Below are 16730 nucleotides of genomic sequence, written 5' to 3'. Positions count from 1 at the left end.
TCCTTACTCAAAATACGGTGATTTTAAGGTCAAAAAGACACAGTCATCTGTGCCTCCATGGGTTTCAGTCAGAAAACAGTGGGAAGAATAGCCTTTTGGAAGTACAGACTTTGAGGATTGGTGGAATTAAAAAATTCCTTTAAAATAATAAAGATGTTAAATGAGTGAGGTTTTCTCTGAATCTTACTAAAATATTTCAGAGTGCTACTATAATGGGAGAAAGATGCCGATAAAATTGACAGGAAAGAATTAGGGAGAATTTTGAACAACTTGCAGGCAGTTTTAGCTGCTATGGAGTCCCATTATATTTTCCCCTCCACCTCAAATATAATGTGAAATAAAACAGTAACGCAGCTCTTCAAGGAACTGCAACAGAAACGGGCTAGAGATAGGAAATAATCTTACGGTCTGGTTCAGAGCTGTGCAGGGCGAAACTGGCTGTGGTACTTAAATACAGAGGGAACACGAAGTCCTGCTTGCTGTCCTGTGAAGCTCTTTGCTAAAATTGCACCTGTGACTTGATGGAAGTTGTGGTGTAAGTCATTTCTGGGGCGGGGAGGGAGGAGGTGAGAGGGAGAAGGTGAGGCTGTTGTCAGGAGTGAGCCCAATCGATCACTCCGATCAGCTGCACAGAAAATTAACTGCTTTGCAATTCACTGGTGTATATAATATGTCATATGCCTCAGCTCCTGAATAAAAAGGTGTAGCACTGCTGCAGTTAGGGCTGAGACCAGCTTACTGTCTTTGGCTCATGATCAAGTTCGTTTGAGCATGTGGAGCTGTTTTTGAATTTAAAAAAAAAAATTCTGAAAAGTTCTAGCGGGCTGCTTTCAACATTGTTTTTTAAAAGTTGGTAATGTCTAGACTGATTTCTTGCATTGCAAAACACAGAGTGTCCTTCTCACTGCAAAATGTTCCCTGTGATTCATAGGTCCTGGACACCCCCCTTAAGAACTGGAGCACAGGAGCTATAGATTTTCACCGTCATAAAGGTGATAAAATGTATTAACCTAAACAAAAATGTCTCTGGCTGGCTTCTGAGAGCTCAAACACAACCAGATGCGGTGCTAACCGGCAGCGCTGGCATGGACTTGGGTGGAGAGGTCCAGGCTCTCAGCTGACATATATCAGCATAGCTTCCCTGCAGCCGCCGGGCCAGCCACCAGCCAGCTGAGAGGGGAGGGGAGGGCAGGGGAGGGGGGCTGCCTGCCTGCCTGCCTGCCACGCTTCGTCTGCCCGCACTGGCTCTAGAGAGAAAAACAAATAAGAAGCAAAAGATACAGAAGGTGCATAGCTTGCTATACTGGCCAGTGAAGGAGTGAACTTACTAGCTGCTGAGAGAGCAGGGGTACGTCGTTTAGAAGAGATAAGCTGGCAATCAGAGGGAAACGAACGTGAATGTGAGAGACATCTTTTCTGTCCCAAAAGAGAAGCTCCTTTGCAAGTCCACCTTTGTAAGAACTTTGAGGAAGCGCAATTGCTGAGCTAAGAAGGAAAGGATAGCGGAGAAGAGAAATTCTTTCTTGAATTGCAGAGGGGAAAGTACATCCCTACATACACCCCATGGCCCTATGTACATCCCAATGTACATGATCTACTCACCTGAGAAATTTGTTTAGGTCTGTGGTGCGTTACATGAGAAGAATTGTACGTTCACGGATTTGTTAGATGAGTTGTATCATTAGACTTTTGTTTGCGTGGCATTAACTGCCCAAAGCAACCACATAATTAAAGCTAAAATATATATATACAGGGGGGTTTATTGTCTGTTCGTAACTCAAGTAGAGTTATTGCCTCTAATAAGGCACAAGAGGCTAGACACTTACTGCATCCTGGGGACTTGCAATACCATCGGCAGGCAAGTTCAAAGGGAGCAGGACTGGTTCCGTCTGTAAGCAAGTCGGCGCCTGGGCTGTGTTTCTGGCCCCCCCACTAAGAGTTTCTATGATATCGGGGCAATCTCAGATTTTTAGTTCACTGATCTGTAAAGTGGGTGTCCCACCACATGGAGTGGTGTCACGTTCACCTTTAAAGCTGTGCGCGGTGCAGCAACGTGGACCCATGCAAAGAGGCTAGGCGACTTCCACAGTTGGGTCTGCTGTTTGCAAAATGCTGTGGGATTCCTGGAAAGCGGGAAGGCTTGTTGTTCGCTCAGAGCAGATGGTGTCACCGATTCCCAGACCAGTTGCCTCACAGACCTGAATTAACCAAAAAAAACCCCCATAAAATATTTGAAGGAGCATGAAATTATGCCTGCTATTGGGGAAAGCTGATAAACCTTCCAGCAGAGCCAGACTCTGCGACTGCTGGCAGGTTCCCTTCTGCCTGCTCTGACCTGAAGATTGCCACCACCACCTTCCTCACCTAGGCTAGGTCTGTGCTAGAAGGGTCTTTATTTTTCTTTGGTGTCTGCCTGGCATTTCAGTGAGCAATATGATTACATGTGAATTTATTGAAAGCCCAGGCTGCTGCTGCACTAAATAAAATCAGCGCAGGCCCAGAATTATATAGGACAGCTTTGCATTTAAGTTTAATAATTTAATTTCACTTTATGCTTCCACACATACCAGATTTTCTGCAATGTGACAGTGAATGCTTGTTTCTCTTTCTGCTTTTGGCAATGCAATACCTGTAAACTTACGGTTTCTTCTTTGGGGCGGTTGCTTATATTTATGATGGCAAGGAGTAAAACATATTGAAACAGTCATGGTTACAATATTTATAGATTCTGAATACATATTAAATTAGAAGCAAAGAGGCGGAATTACATTTGTTTTGTAACGCTGAACAGTTAAGGCCAGAACCATTCCTGCCAACGCATCTGCAAATGTTTTAGCTCATAGCTGAAAATCAGAGCAACATTGCTAAACATGGGTGGATGGTATAGTACAGCCCAAGTGTCATCCATTGAACGAAGAACCCCACAGAGAATCTGGCTAGAGTAATTAATGAATCCATTTGGAGAAGTCAGTGCCCTTCAATTAGCCTGAATGTAGCGAAGCAGATGGGATCCCATCCTCCAGGGAGAAAATTGAGAAAGATCCTAAGAAATACTGCATTGGACTGATTTATCTGGGTAATTATAAGCCTCATTTGCACAAAACTGTTCAATATGGCTGCAGTGAGAAAATTAAGAATTTATAAAATGTTGATATGTGGCCTAAACTATCGGTGGTAGTGGAATCATCTGTCAAGCAGGATCTTGGTTCAGAATATTAAACTAATCATCAGCCAGGACAGGCTGAAAGGCAAACTTGGCCATGGAGCTGGGGGGCAGAGGGGGTGTATTTCTAGCAAACCTTTTGTCAAAGGCTCCTGTGAGCTCATCTGCAGTGGAAACATTTGCTGCCATCCTAGTCTGATAGTGTCCTGCCTTGAAACATCCTTCAAGATTTCAGAAAGTGAAAGAATGCCTCTGAAGAAACTTTAGGAAAAAAAATGCTTAAAAATGCAAATTTTCTTTAAGCATCTCTTGGTGGAGGAACAAAATGAGAAGAGTAACAGCAGCAGCGTTTGAGAACATGTGCGTCCTAGTCTTATCTCAAGGAGACCCCTCTACCCTTGTCAGCAGGCTCATTTTTAAGTCAAAGCATCCGCAGGACTGACTTGTATGAATGGGAAGCCACAATGTATTTCAAGGGCTAAACTGGAAGCCAGTATCTATATTGTAACTGTGGTTTATGTGTGATAGACAAGGGAGCTGGAGAGTTTATAGAAGCAGCGAGAGAAAAATAAACACCGTTTATCATTGCGTTGAAATCGGGTAGAAGTGATGGTCTTCAGGTTGTAAGGCTGAGAAGGTTGCTTGCCTGTTGGGAAACTGCACTCCAGCATCATGGATTTTCCACATATTTTGTGGTTTTAGAGACGCCTCAGCTCAGGTAGCTCAAGGCAGCATTTTGCACATTTTCTGAAGTTGAAGCTTCAACAGTCAGAAGTCTTGGACTTCTTAACAAATGGGAAAGAAACCTGGTAGTCCTAGATAGGCAGAAAAGTGGTACGTCTCACCACTCTTCCCAGTCTCTGAAATGCTTTCCTAGGTCAGGGCATTTCTCTGATGTTCCAAGGCCAGCCTTTCTTTCCTCTGTTTTCGTCCTCTCTCACAAACGTCCCCTTTTTAAAGATGACAGATGTTGGCGGGTACCTGGGCAGCACCCTTCTGGCCCTCTCCTACTCCCTCCAGCAGCTTGGTGCTCTATTGATGTGTTGGTTTGAACACTATCCCCATTGAACTGGAAATTCAAAGTGTATTCATCCATTTTAATGAAGTAAAAAAATCAGTTCTGGGCAGAATGTCAAACATAAATACTTTCAGGGCACTGAACTAGTGTCAGCAGAGCCGTGTGGCTCTGGTTGTAAGCCTGCCTTCCACATTCACGGGTGTGTACGATGTATGCTGTTAAATTTTGTATTTTATTTTTTTCTTTTCTTATCTCAGAAGGCCTTAGATAACGTGGTGATGAGTGCACTGGCCAGGGCGGCTGGGGCAGGATGTTCCCACTCCTGGTCACCCTCCCAGCCCAGCAGTGGGCGGGCTGAGACTGGCACAGTTTGGCCTGTGACTGCACCTTCTCGCCCTCCGCTGATAAATAAGCAGGCTAATTGAATTAATAAACAGATAGCTCTTTTCCCTGCCAGCTGGAGCACCATCAAAATGTGTGATAAATTATCTGTCAAAGCTTTAACCGCAGGGAAAATATGAAAAAATTAGCTGCCTCAACCTTTCCTCTCCAACACTTCTCCCCTCTTTCCCCTTCCCCTGTCTACCCAAGCTCCTGATTTGGTTTGCCTCCACCCTCCTCACCCCTTGTCTTTTCTCCTTCGGCAGATCTCCAAAGAGAAGGAGCTGTGAGAGAGTAGCTCATTTGGCCAGGCCGCTAATGGGTTACCAAGGCTGTAGGTGGTGGTGGGATGCTGACGTTCCCGCTGCTCGCTGGGAAAGAGGGTTGGAGGCTTTGGGAGCGCTGGGCATGTGTTTGGGGTGAGACTGCCCGTGCTGAGGCAGAAGCCGCACACAAGGTCCAACAAGGGGTGCAACCGAACAGGAGGAGTCACTGTTTAATATCTTTATCAGTAGCATAGACAGTGGGATTGAATGCAACCTCAGCAAGTTTGCAGATGACACCAAGCTGAGCAGTGTAGTTGATGCCCTAGGGGAGATGATGCCATCCAGAGGGACCTGGACAAGCTCAAGAAGTGGGCCCGTGTGAACCTCATGAGGTTCAACAAGGCCAAGCGCAAGGTCCTGCACCTGGGTTGGAGCAGCCCCCAGTATCAACACAGGCTGGGGGATGAAGGGGTTGAGAGCAGCCCTGCCGAGAAGGACTTACTTGCGGGTACAAGTGGATGAAAAGCTTCAAAAGAAGCATGGCCAGCAGGTTGAGGGAGGTGGTTCTGCCCCTCTACTCTGCGCTGGTGGCACTCCACCTGGAGTTCTGTGTCCAGTTCTGAAGCCCTCAGCACAGGAAAGACATGGACCTGTTGGAGCGAGTCAGGAGGGCAGTCACAAAGACAATCAGAGGGATGGAGCACCTCTCCTATGAGGAAAGGCTGAGAGAGTTGGGATTGTTTAGCCTGGAGAAGAGAAGGCTCCAGGGAGGCCTTATTGCAGCTTTACAATACTTCAAGATGGTTTACAAGAAAGACAGGGACAAACTCTTAAGCAGGACCTGTTGCAATAGGACAAGCGGTAATGGTTTTAAACTAAAAGAGAGTAGATTTAGACTAGATATAAGGAAGAAATTTTTTACAAGGGTGGTGAAACAGTGGAACAGCTTGCCCCAAGATGTGGTAGATGCCCCATCCCTGGAAACATTCAAGGTCAGGTTGGACTCTGGGGCTCTGAGCAACCTGATCTAGTTGAAGATGGCCCTTCTTATTACAGGGGGTTGGACTAGATGACCTTTAAAGGTCCCTTCTGACCCATACTGTTCTGTGGTTCTATGATTCTATGAGACAAGGCATCAGGAAGCCTTACATTGACTTGCTGATGTGCCAGCTGAAAGGGGGAACTTCATCTAAGGCAGTCCTGAATAGGTGGGTAGTGCCTGAGGCTTTTTTGTTTCAGAAGAGAGGAAAACGACCGCAAGAGCTCAGTGATTTCCATAATACAGTCAAAATGTCCCTGCCATCACCTCTCAAAGTGCTGTTCCCTTTTGGAAATAACACGTATCTGTGTAGAGTCCCTCAACAGCCCTAAGTAACAGGCGATGAGAAAGATTTTGCTGCTCTGGGTAGGAGCTAAATAGCTGATGTTTCTATGGCATTAGCATGACCTCCAACGTACTCGTGTAAGTGCTTGTGTGCCTTTGCTGACCTGGTTTCTCTTACCGCATCTCCTCTATAAGCTTCCTAGCAAGTAAGCTGGAAAAGTCCCTCTCTTTCTAAAGCAGCAAGAAACGGGAGGTGCTGCGGAGTCACTGAGGAGTCTGAGATGGGAATGAGATCACAGTGTTATGTTCTTGTTCAGAACATGACATTTTTTTCTGGTGCATATGTCAAATGAATCAGACAATGGTGGTGTCAGGAAGATGGATAATGCTGTCGGCAAGGCTGGGAGAGGAGACAGGAAGATGTGTTAAGCACCAAAACAAGATGGTATTTATGCCTTTCTCTCACACTCAGTAAAAGTACACAAGAAATATTAAAAAAAGGAAGGTAGAGCAATGTCAGGAGCAGACAAATCCCCGATGTGCATTTTGGAAGGCTCATCCGTGCTGTGAAGGACAGTGAGCATGGAGAGAGAACCGGTTTGCAGAAATTGTCTGTTCCTGTGATCCTGGCAGCTGCTTCTGATCTGTGGGAAGGTGTCTGGGTCTAGCATCACCCTGTCCCCATGGGGGATGCTCACCTGCCACACAACCTGTTCTGCCTCCCTCAGGGTGCAGGGTGCTGTAGGGACCCTCTGCCTGCCTGTCCCCAGGCAGGGCACCTCAGCCAAAGGTTTGCCTGCAAGTGGTTATTTCTGCCCTCTTTCCCTTGGGCAGGAGGGACAGGGACGAGTGCACAGCCAACCAAGGCAGGATACTTTGTACCTGTCACTTGGTGCTGGCAAGGAAATCCTGCTCAAGTGACAGCCACCACAACTGTGGGTCTAGCCCAGGTCCCTGACCTGTCCAAATTTGTTCTGCGTCCTGTGGTACGTGCCATAGGAAAGCCAAATCCAGCTGTCCAGAAATGGCAGGATGAGTTAATGGCTTACCAAGCAGGCAGCATCCTTCCCTTCCGTGGGGAATGCTGGGTTTTTTTGGTTTGCTCTGACACGTTGCTCTGAAAAGCAGTATTGCCAAAGAGTAAGCATACCACGTGCGACAGAGCGAGCAGCTGATACATTGCATTTTAGTAGGTTATTGCTTGTCAGATGAGCCATGGGAAGTGTGTGGGGATGCACGCCCAGCCCCTTCAAATGCAAAGTAAAGCCTATTAGTGTAAATCGCCAATAAAAAAGAATAGTTGGGAGTTTGCTACTTTTTATCATTTCACATGGTAGCTCGTGGCACTGGTAGAGTAGCTAGCTGGGATCTGGTAGAGGGTTGAGATGTTGCTGTTCATGGAGCCTCAAGTGGCTTTGAAATTTAATGCGTCTGACCCAAGATACTGCTGTTTAAAAGCAGCTGATAGACGCGAGTGGTGAAAAACAGGGCAGCAACTTGAGCTGTGTATGAATGAGGGGGGGTGGCATTGCAGGTGAAGAACAAAAGGGGTACAGTGGAGGTCAGCAGCCTGAGGGATGAAGTCAGGGGGTGAGTGTGGGGAAGGTGGGAGGGCATAGGAGACCTTGCATGCGGGTGTAAACGGACAGAACATACCAACACTCATCTGTTGAATGCTGCATATTCATGATATCCATGCAGATAACTCTCAGCATAGATTATATTTATTTTATAACAGTAAATGAACCTGTTCATACATTTTACAGTTTCTGTCTATATAATTCATGCCATACCTGAGTGCATGTATTTAAAATATCACTAGTCACTAGGTTTTCATCAGCAGATAATCAAAATCTGTCTGCTGAATTAAAATGTTATTTACCTTTTTTTGTGTCAGGTTCTGGAATTCTGCTTTTAGAAAATGTAAATAAATCCCTAAAAACATTCTCATTTTATATGATCCTGAACTGTATGTCAAAATCTAGAAATGTCTTCAGAAAAAAAAAATAAAAATTCATGAATGCTTCAAAAATCTTTCACAAATCACTTAACTTTAGAGACTAAGGGGAAAAATAACTTCACCTGAAGCGACGTGGTAATGAGACAACATCTAATTACCTGCACTGGATTCTGCCGTCCAGCCAACAGGCTAATGAACATCAATACTCTTTCACAAAGAACCCTGGGATCCCTAATGGCTGTAAGTGGTCAGGGCTTCGGTTTTACATTTCAGAGGCTGGTTGGTATAATCTTGAAATAAAATCTACGGGTCAGATTGTATCCTCTACGCAGTCAGTGTGTGTGTGTGTGTGCGCGCGTGTGCACCATGCATGTGTGTGTATGTGGACACCCTTGAGCACTGCACATCTGGGATGAAATCAAAGCACTTGTAAGTGCACACGTATCACGTTTCTGGCTTGGTAGTAGCCCTTTAAATGTGCTGGGTTTAATCCAGGAAAAACGAGTATTCAAAAATCACAGCAGTGAAGGGAAAAAAAAAAGAAAAAGAAACACCACCCAAGTTTTATATACTTGTATGGCATTTTTCTTTGAATATGGATGACTTCATCATAATCAGCCTTAGTGAGAGGTGGGTGATGAAAGTTCAGAAATCTTCTGATGGAGAAGCACTTTGAACCTGCCTTTCTCATGTCCTTGGTTTGTATATTATGCTTATAAGAAGGAAAAGGAAAGCAGGCAACTTGCATCCTTTGGCAGGAAACTGAAGTCACTCCTGAAGGGGTCTTGAGACTTCAGACCAGTGTTCTGCAGGGGGATTTTTGTGGTGCTAATCCCACCTGATCTTGAGTACCCAAACCCACAGTGTTCCTTCCAGTGTTAGAGTGCTCTGATTTGAGGATTTGCTCCGTATCTGCCTTGTATAGGAAATTTCCCAAACTTCCTCTGAAACCAATTCCCACTTTTCTCATTTAATACCTCCAAAAATGTTCATTGTGTGCTCAGGTGAGATATACACATAGCAATGCAAGCATTGCACAAGCACTGCCCACTTGCTTTGTACTAGAAGATGGGAACATGACTTAAGAAGCCTAATTACAGCCTTTACTTGTGGGACTGAGCTCCAGCCCCTTTGCCAGAGGATTTGCCAAAGTGTTTTATGTCCAGTGTGAAGAAAGAGTCCATGGTCTCTCGACTTGGGAATGAGCTGTAATATGGGCATTAGAGAACAGATCTGGAAGATGAGCAGTGCAGACTCAGGTCCCCTCAAACCCAAGTTTTCCTGCTGCCTTGCTATTAACACTGAGTGATTTTATTGCCACCTCCTTTTCCTGTGTTTTCCACAGGTGACAACCTAGCATGCATGAGGATATCCCACAGGTGAATCTGGCAGAGTAACTAAGCAAAAGACTGTCTATTTGGAGAATTAGGATGACGATTAGTTGTGTGCCTGCCCACTGATTGCAGGCACAGGCAATTAATCCCCAATATGTCAGGCGTTTTGCTGTCAGAAACCTGCCTCTCCAGGGGTAGGTAGCAGCTAAGTAGCAGCTTTCCTTTTGCGCTCTGGCGCACAGAGGGGAAATCAGGCAGAAGCTGGTTGTATTTTTTGGATCCTTCCTTTGGTATTGTATGTTGAAATTATATGACACCATTTGCCAGTAATAAATCACGTTGCTGTCTGTTGTGTGATTACAGAATTAAATATCCCTTGTCATGGATACATATGGAGGGATTGACTTAGACTTGGTGGGAATTAGGGGTTTGATTTTTTTGAACTTTATATTTCCTGACTCCTGTGCAAATCAAATCCAGTTGTTTAACACTGCATTGAGAAATGATTCACGCAAGAAATAATATATAGTGAGAAGCACAAACCGTACTTTCAGGATATTTTCTGTCTTGATTATAATTTACTTGCTCTTTAAAAACGCATGTAGAATAGGAATGGAGAATCTCGTATTTTTCTATTTCTAATCCTTAAAAAGGTGTTGCGTTGCACAAGCATAACGATGCTTATCTCCTTTGCAAGGTGCTCTAAGATGAAGAGAAGGAAATTGATGGGTGGAGATGGGATGCAAACTCCCTTGTGTTTTCTGCTATCCCTGGAGCCGTGGCTGTTCTCAATGAAATGCTGTCACCAGAAGACGGCAGTTCTGGCGGAGTACCCTTGGGCCACCCTGGCTGCAGCCTGCATTGCATTACTTAAAACTGGCAGTCATCTGGATAGGTGTCACTGGGACTGATGTCACCGGGCAACGTGGCTGCTCAGAGCTCCTCCGTGCTCCGAGTTCAGGGACACCAACACAGCTCTTGCAGCTGACCCGTCCTTGAGCAGCATGGTGTCTATTAGTTTTATTGCTGCTTTGATTGTTTGCAGTTGATTCTTGCTGCTTTCTGCTGAAGTTTAATTCAGTTTGCATTTGGAAGGACAAGGGAGCAAATTTGTTGTTTTTATTAGAGGCTAAGCTGCACTGAAGGCTGGATGACGATCCATTGTTCGTGTTGTTACAAAATCCAGCTAAGTAGGGAAGAAAGCACAAAGGAAGGGAAAAGTATAATTCAGATTTGCCAAACAGCCTGAGAATAATTAGAAGATTAGCAGCTTGGCGCTGTTTACTGGCAAGCTGTGAATTAAATGCATCCCCCTTTTCTCTTTACATTAGTGTAATGCGTCACTTTGGTTCTCGATTTCATGTCCTTCACACACCTCTCACTCCTCCTTCAGTCAATACGCAGGACTGTATTTTATTGCACAAGAAATGTAGGAGCAAGCATTTAATGTAGCATCAGGGACTTTCTAATCACCAGTCTCTGAAATGTGCTCATAAGTATCTGCAGTTCACTTATTGGGTGGAGATGAATCACTTCCAATTTGCTTTTATGAATGTGAGTGGAACATTTGCAAAGAGTGGTTTCTGTTATTTACACTGTGAAATGCTTGTAAGCAGCCAACTATAAAAGACCTGAGTGACATTTATGCTTAAGTTCTCTCATCGCAGTCATAGTTGGAGGAAAGGATAAAATTCAGTGTGATGCTCTGGAACGCGCAGGGTAAAGTTCTGTTTGCAGCTTTAGCTGCCACTGGCTTAACTCCATTTATTCATCTTGGGTATGATGCTTAGAGGAGCATGAGTAAAAAAGAAAACTTGACCATTGGTTGAGAAAACAGTGTTATTGCCACTGAAGTCAACGTTACGCTTGCCATGAAGTTTGGCTAATCAAGATTTTTACCCTGAGGTCGCTACCTGATTTGCAGGTGCGTGGGGATGCTTGATGTCTGTATTTTTTTCTGATTTCCCACCCCTCTGTAGTCTCTTCTGTCCCCTGTGGGGAACTTGTTACAACCCTGCATAACAGGGACTAGAATCACAGTCACTAGCACAAGAAAATATCTTTGAGATCATATTCCATCTGCCTACAGGGGTCTGATATAACCTCCTGATGAGAATATACCAGACGTTAAGCTGATACTACAGCTGGTCTTGTCTCTTCTGTAATTTCGTGGGATTTGGGCATGCAGACCAGAAGTGGGAGAGAGATTTTTTCTGAGTGCAGCAATGCATACTTATTCAGAACAATTCAATCCTGTTCAAAACCAGCATTCCATGTCTGTCCCAACCTAAAATTCAGCTGGATGATATAATAGCTTATTGTTTGATGCAAACACAGGCCACTCAGGTAATAACATCTGTAAAATTGAAGGAGATATTTGTTCTTTCTCCACTGAGTAATAAATGGGAGAAAGTTGTCGTTCATAGTTATATACAGAATATGGCATATAATATAATTTTTATGATCTGCTATACTGTAAATAGAACATGCTATAAATATTTTACATATTTATATACATATGAAAGCCCCAAAATTATTTGAGTTTTTAGTTGTGTCCAAATTTACAGGTTTATTTATCTTTTTTTTTTCCTTCTTCTTCTGAGAAATTGGAAAAAAAATGCTGTCTGTTTTTCACTAGCAATTTTGGACAAAGGAAGGTGGGGTAAAAACCCAGGCAACCATGAAATACATGTAATGATACGACAAAGATTAAAAAGCAGCAAGATCCTCAACTGCAGAAGTGCTGGGGAAGCTGGTGGTTTTTATTCGTGATCTCAAAGGCTTGTAGCCCATTTTTGGTAGACTTAGGGTTTCCCAAAGACGTTCAGCAAATAAATTATGATCTATGTTGATAAAAGGAAACATCCAGCAGTTCAGTCTACCATGATGTTAGGCTTTAGATGGAGGAAGCACTGTGAAAACTGTTTTAAAAAAACCAACCACCGAGTATTCCAGATACAATAAGTTCTTTCAGGTTTTATCTTCGTATGACATTCGATGGGATAACTTCGGAGTAAATGCGTCAGGGGCATCACCATAGTACAGGGAACAACACTAATACCTGTGGAGCACTAATTTTCACTGTTTCTATTTCCTCCTAAGCATCAAAGGTGAGAGTTTATGTGCTTCTAGCTTCCTGTAGGATCAAAATGGAGTTTTCTTTATTCACTTGATCAGAGGCGAAGTGTGCTGTTCCCTGTGAAAGATTTATCACGTTGTCCGTGTCACTGACAGCCGTTAATGGAAGTAGCATAACTGAGTGGAAATCATCTGTAACCAATGTTGGTCACAGTGTTACTTTTATGAAATGATAAAAATAATGAATAAGGGCCAAAAGCCAGGTGAGTGCCTGCATTTCCTCTTCGCTGGAGGTTGCTGAGGTTTTTTTGGAAAATTGCAGTCCGAAAGGGAGAGAAGAGGGATTGTGCCCTAAAAGATGTTACCACTGAGGTTAGCAGAAATCCTGGATTTTGGTGAGAGCAGATCTGCGTAGTGAGTCCTCTGTTTCAGCCCCAGTTTTCGAACTGCCAGGTACCTGCAGGCTCTAGTGAAGGCACTGGAAAACTGACTGGCCGCAGGTTTGGGTCCCGAGTTACTGTTTCATTCTAGAGGAGGTTTGCTAATGTAGTCTGTCCAATTTGCTCAGTTTTGATGCCGTCACATTTTATTTGACACTAAACTAAAACAGCTGTTTGCAATTAGCACACATAAAAAGAACAATAACAAAAATGCAGCCTGCCCTTCCAACTCTACACATACTCAATGCAAAGAGTTCACCAAGTGCTGGTGATTTTCCCTCCCTGTGGTCTAAGTAAAACAGCTAAAACAATTGATCTCGCAGAAGGCCAAACAACAAAAAAATGTTTATCGTTCCCCAAATGTTTCTGATGGGCAGCAGCGCCTGGTTAATGGAAGATAAATGTTGCTCAGGGTGCGTGTGCAGGCAGGACTCTTGCTGCGGAGCTGATCTAAGCATGAAGTTAAAGGGAGGTGAGGGCTGGGCGATGGCTGATGCTGCGCTGGGACAGGATGAGGTAGAGAGCTGGTTTCTTACCAGCACTGGGATCCAGGGCAGCTGGCCCACCCTCCCATTGGGAACAGTGAACAAGGAGCTTGTAAAATACACAGACCAAATGGAAATGACCCCTATTGACTGAAACCAGCTGCATGTCAGACCTCTCACTGTCTCTCTTGATTTGCTATCTCAAATAAATGGATGTGGTAGAAGGGGCTATGGAAAGAAAACAAAATAATTTATTCTCCTTGAAGTCGTGCCACACTAATAAGCCACAGTTTTTACAGCCGAAAAAAATGTTTATTCGCAGATTAAGTTTTTCCTTCTCTTTTTTTTTTTTTTTTTTTTGTGGCTTTGAAAGTCTGCAGTTTAGAATAAGACATGCTGTAGTTCAGTTTCAGAGGTCTTTAACAAATTTGGCATTTATAGATTTTGTTATGCATTTGTCACGTAAAACTGCTGGCTAATGAGAGCTTGGTTATTTTGCATTTTGATTCAGAAAACAAAGTTACAACAGCTTTTGTCGGTGCTTTGGCTTAGATCTGCATGGTTGCTTAGCCCCATGAAAAAGGTCTCAGTGAGTTTTGAAGAAGAATGGTGTGCAGAATGACTTGACTTATTCATGTGCTGTTTTCCATGATTCTCGTAATACCCTCCTGGGTAACACCAGTTATCCTGAGCATTGTGAAGATCTTCTTGCAGTAATCAGGGTACCATTTGAATTTGGAAAGTTAAGAACAACAGCTGTTCAAATCCTCCATTTTATAGCCAGGATGTGTTACTGCAATTTATATTTGATTGAGCTCGGTTTTGACTGTAGAGATAGGGAAGGAGGTATTTAACTTCACTGCCATAGTTGCCTCCATCTCTTTTTGAGAAGATGGTCAGGTTGCGACATGTCGTAATGCTGGTATGGTTCAGTAGGCTTTCTTAAGGAAACTTCTTAAAAGTCACCAGTCTCGTTTTCCTTCAAGCAAACTGAGGCACTGACATGTTTTGCAAATGTATCTTCTTTTTTTTTTTTTTTTGTCTTGTTCGACCAATTGATTGTTAGTGAAATAAGCCACTAAATCTGGATTAATAGATAATTAGAATACCTCAGTGGAGTGACCTCCATGAAGCCTGCAGAAACCTGTAGGATACAAAAATTTGAAGATGACACTTTGAATTGATGTTGTTACTTCTTTATGCCTTCCACAACCTGCTTTTTTTCTCTCCTTTTTTTTTTTATTCCCTCTTTTTTTTTTTTTTTCCCTCCTTAAGAAAGAATTTCTTTCTTCCTCACTCCCAGGTGCACGAACACGAAAGGGTAGCAGCTTTGGGCATAGGAGCCTTTATCTGTGGCCTTGCAATGGAGTTGCACAGACAGATGTTATTTCAATATAAAGTAGATTGAAATTCCCATCTATAGGTTCTGAGTGTCGTGGCAGTCACTTTCTTTGCTTTAAAGACAAAACCAAAAATGCAGTTCAAACCGGTCATTGCTCCTTCACTGGCAGATTTCAGCCACGCTGGCTCGTAGGATCTTTTGATTGTCATCTGTGACTCAGATATTGCTATGGGGAAAGGCACATCTCTGCTCCTCGTACCATTGCTGTTTCTTGCTGTCTGTCCTATAGGCGGCAACTCTTACTCATGAGCTCTCTGTTATTCGTTATAAACCCTGGCTGGATAATGAATTATGAGCCAGTTGGTGGGTTACTCAGATCATACCAGTCTGGTATGAAGTAATACCGTGGACCTCCTTCCTTCCATTTTTGTCTATTTTCTCCTGACTAACTACTTGCATTAGTGAGAGTAAACGAAGCTTACGCCTACTGCTTCAGAAATGTAGAGGTAAAGAGGTCTTGGGTGGCTGCCTGTAAAGAATGTTCTACGTTGAGCCAGAGGCAGAACCGTGGATATGAAGGAGGTTTCTATGGGTTTGGAAGGAGCCCTTCTCCTAGCTGACGTCCGTCAGGCTCTTTGGCACACTCTCCTAGGACGCTGGTGATTTCACCCAGTACTCCAAGGGCAGGGTGACACCAGTGAGGTGCCTGTATGCCAGAGCAGCCCACGGGTTTGGGATGACCCTGTACCTGTGCCGACAGAGAACCTTTTTTCCTGTGTTATTTCAGCTATAGCCTTAGTACACAAGTGCTCTATCCTGCGGTCCAAAATTTGGCCGCTCTTCCCATTTCCCTTCGGTGGTGGTCAGGTGAAAGTCAACAAATCCCATTGACATTAAGGAGAGTTTTGCCCTGGTCAAGACTCCAGGGCCCAGCCCAGTGACAGAAGAAAACATGAAGAGTACAAAACAGAGAGAGGGATTAGCATATGATAACACCATCAGACATTTGAACCTTTCAGCAAGGAAAAGGGATCAGATTGAGGCCGCCCTCATTATTTTCCTGTCTTCCTGATGAAAGAACAGGTTGGGTGCTAGCACAACTGGAGGATATATTTGAGCCAGAATTTGAAAAACACATCAATGCAATTTATTTACCAATGAGTCTTTTTAATAATACGTGTAGTAAAAACAAGAGGGGAACTTTGTTTTACCTTTATTTTAATCAGACTTTCATTTTTAAAAGTTGCAAGAGTACAAGCTTCACGAAGCTAATGCTACTGCGCTGGCCAAGTAGAAAAGGATGAGAGCCAGTTGTTTTTCCTCAGAGCACAGTAGGAAATGTGTAACTGTTAAACTTCAGTTCAGATGTTTATATCTTTACATATTTACAGTGGAAAACTAGATGAAAGCCCAAGAATGTGTTCTTTCTCAACCTGAAATAAGATGCCTTTTATCAAGGGAACAGCAAGAAAAAAAACTAAATACACAAGACAAGGCACCGTTTCTACAACAGCAGAAATCTTATTCTGATTGCTCAGGTCATCGTGTATGAATGTTGAATTTTCTGCCTTGTTCTGTTCCAGAGACTGAAGGCAGCGCTGACCCATCATCCTGCCGCCATGTCGAACGGGAATATGAACACCATGGGCCACATGATGGAAATGATGAGCTCGCGGCAGGACCAGACGCCACACCATCATATGCACTCACATCCTCATCAGCACCAGACACTGCCCCCTCATCACTCGTACCCACATCAGCACCAGCATCCGGCGCACCATCCTCATCCTCAGCCTCATCACCAGCAGAACCATCCCCACCACCACTCTCACTCGCACCTTCACGCACACCCGGCACATCACCAGACCTCGCCGCACCCCCCGCTGCACTCAGGCGGACAAGCACAGGTAGACCTTCATGCCACGCTGCATTGCTGAGT

At 44.0% G+C, this 16730-nt stretch overlaps 1 protein-coding gene across 1 annotated transcript in view; it reads left to right on the top strand.

Annotated features, from left to right (window-relative positions):
• The window catches only part of CREB5 (cAMP responsive element binding protein 5), a 100505-nt gene that overhangs the window by 71975 nt on the left and 11800 nt on the right, over positions 1 to 16730 (top strand). The window contains exon 4 of the mRNA XM_027814715.2: positions 16375 to 16698. Coding sequence (XP_027670516.1) covers positions 16375 to 16698 — 324 coding nt within the window. The remainder of the gene's footprint in view (positions 1 to 16374; positions 16699 to 16730) is intronic.

This window comes from Falco cherrug, chromosome 4 (genome assembly GCF_023634085.1).
Source record: "Falco cherrug isolate bFalChe1 chromosome 4, bFalChe1.pri, whole genome shotgun sequence".
NCBI lineage: Eukaryota > Metazoa > Chordata > Aves > Falconiformes > Falconidae > Falco > Falco cherrug.
Note: the sequence above shows the minus strand (reverse complement) of the source record. Positions and strands in the feature narration are given on the sequence as shown.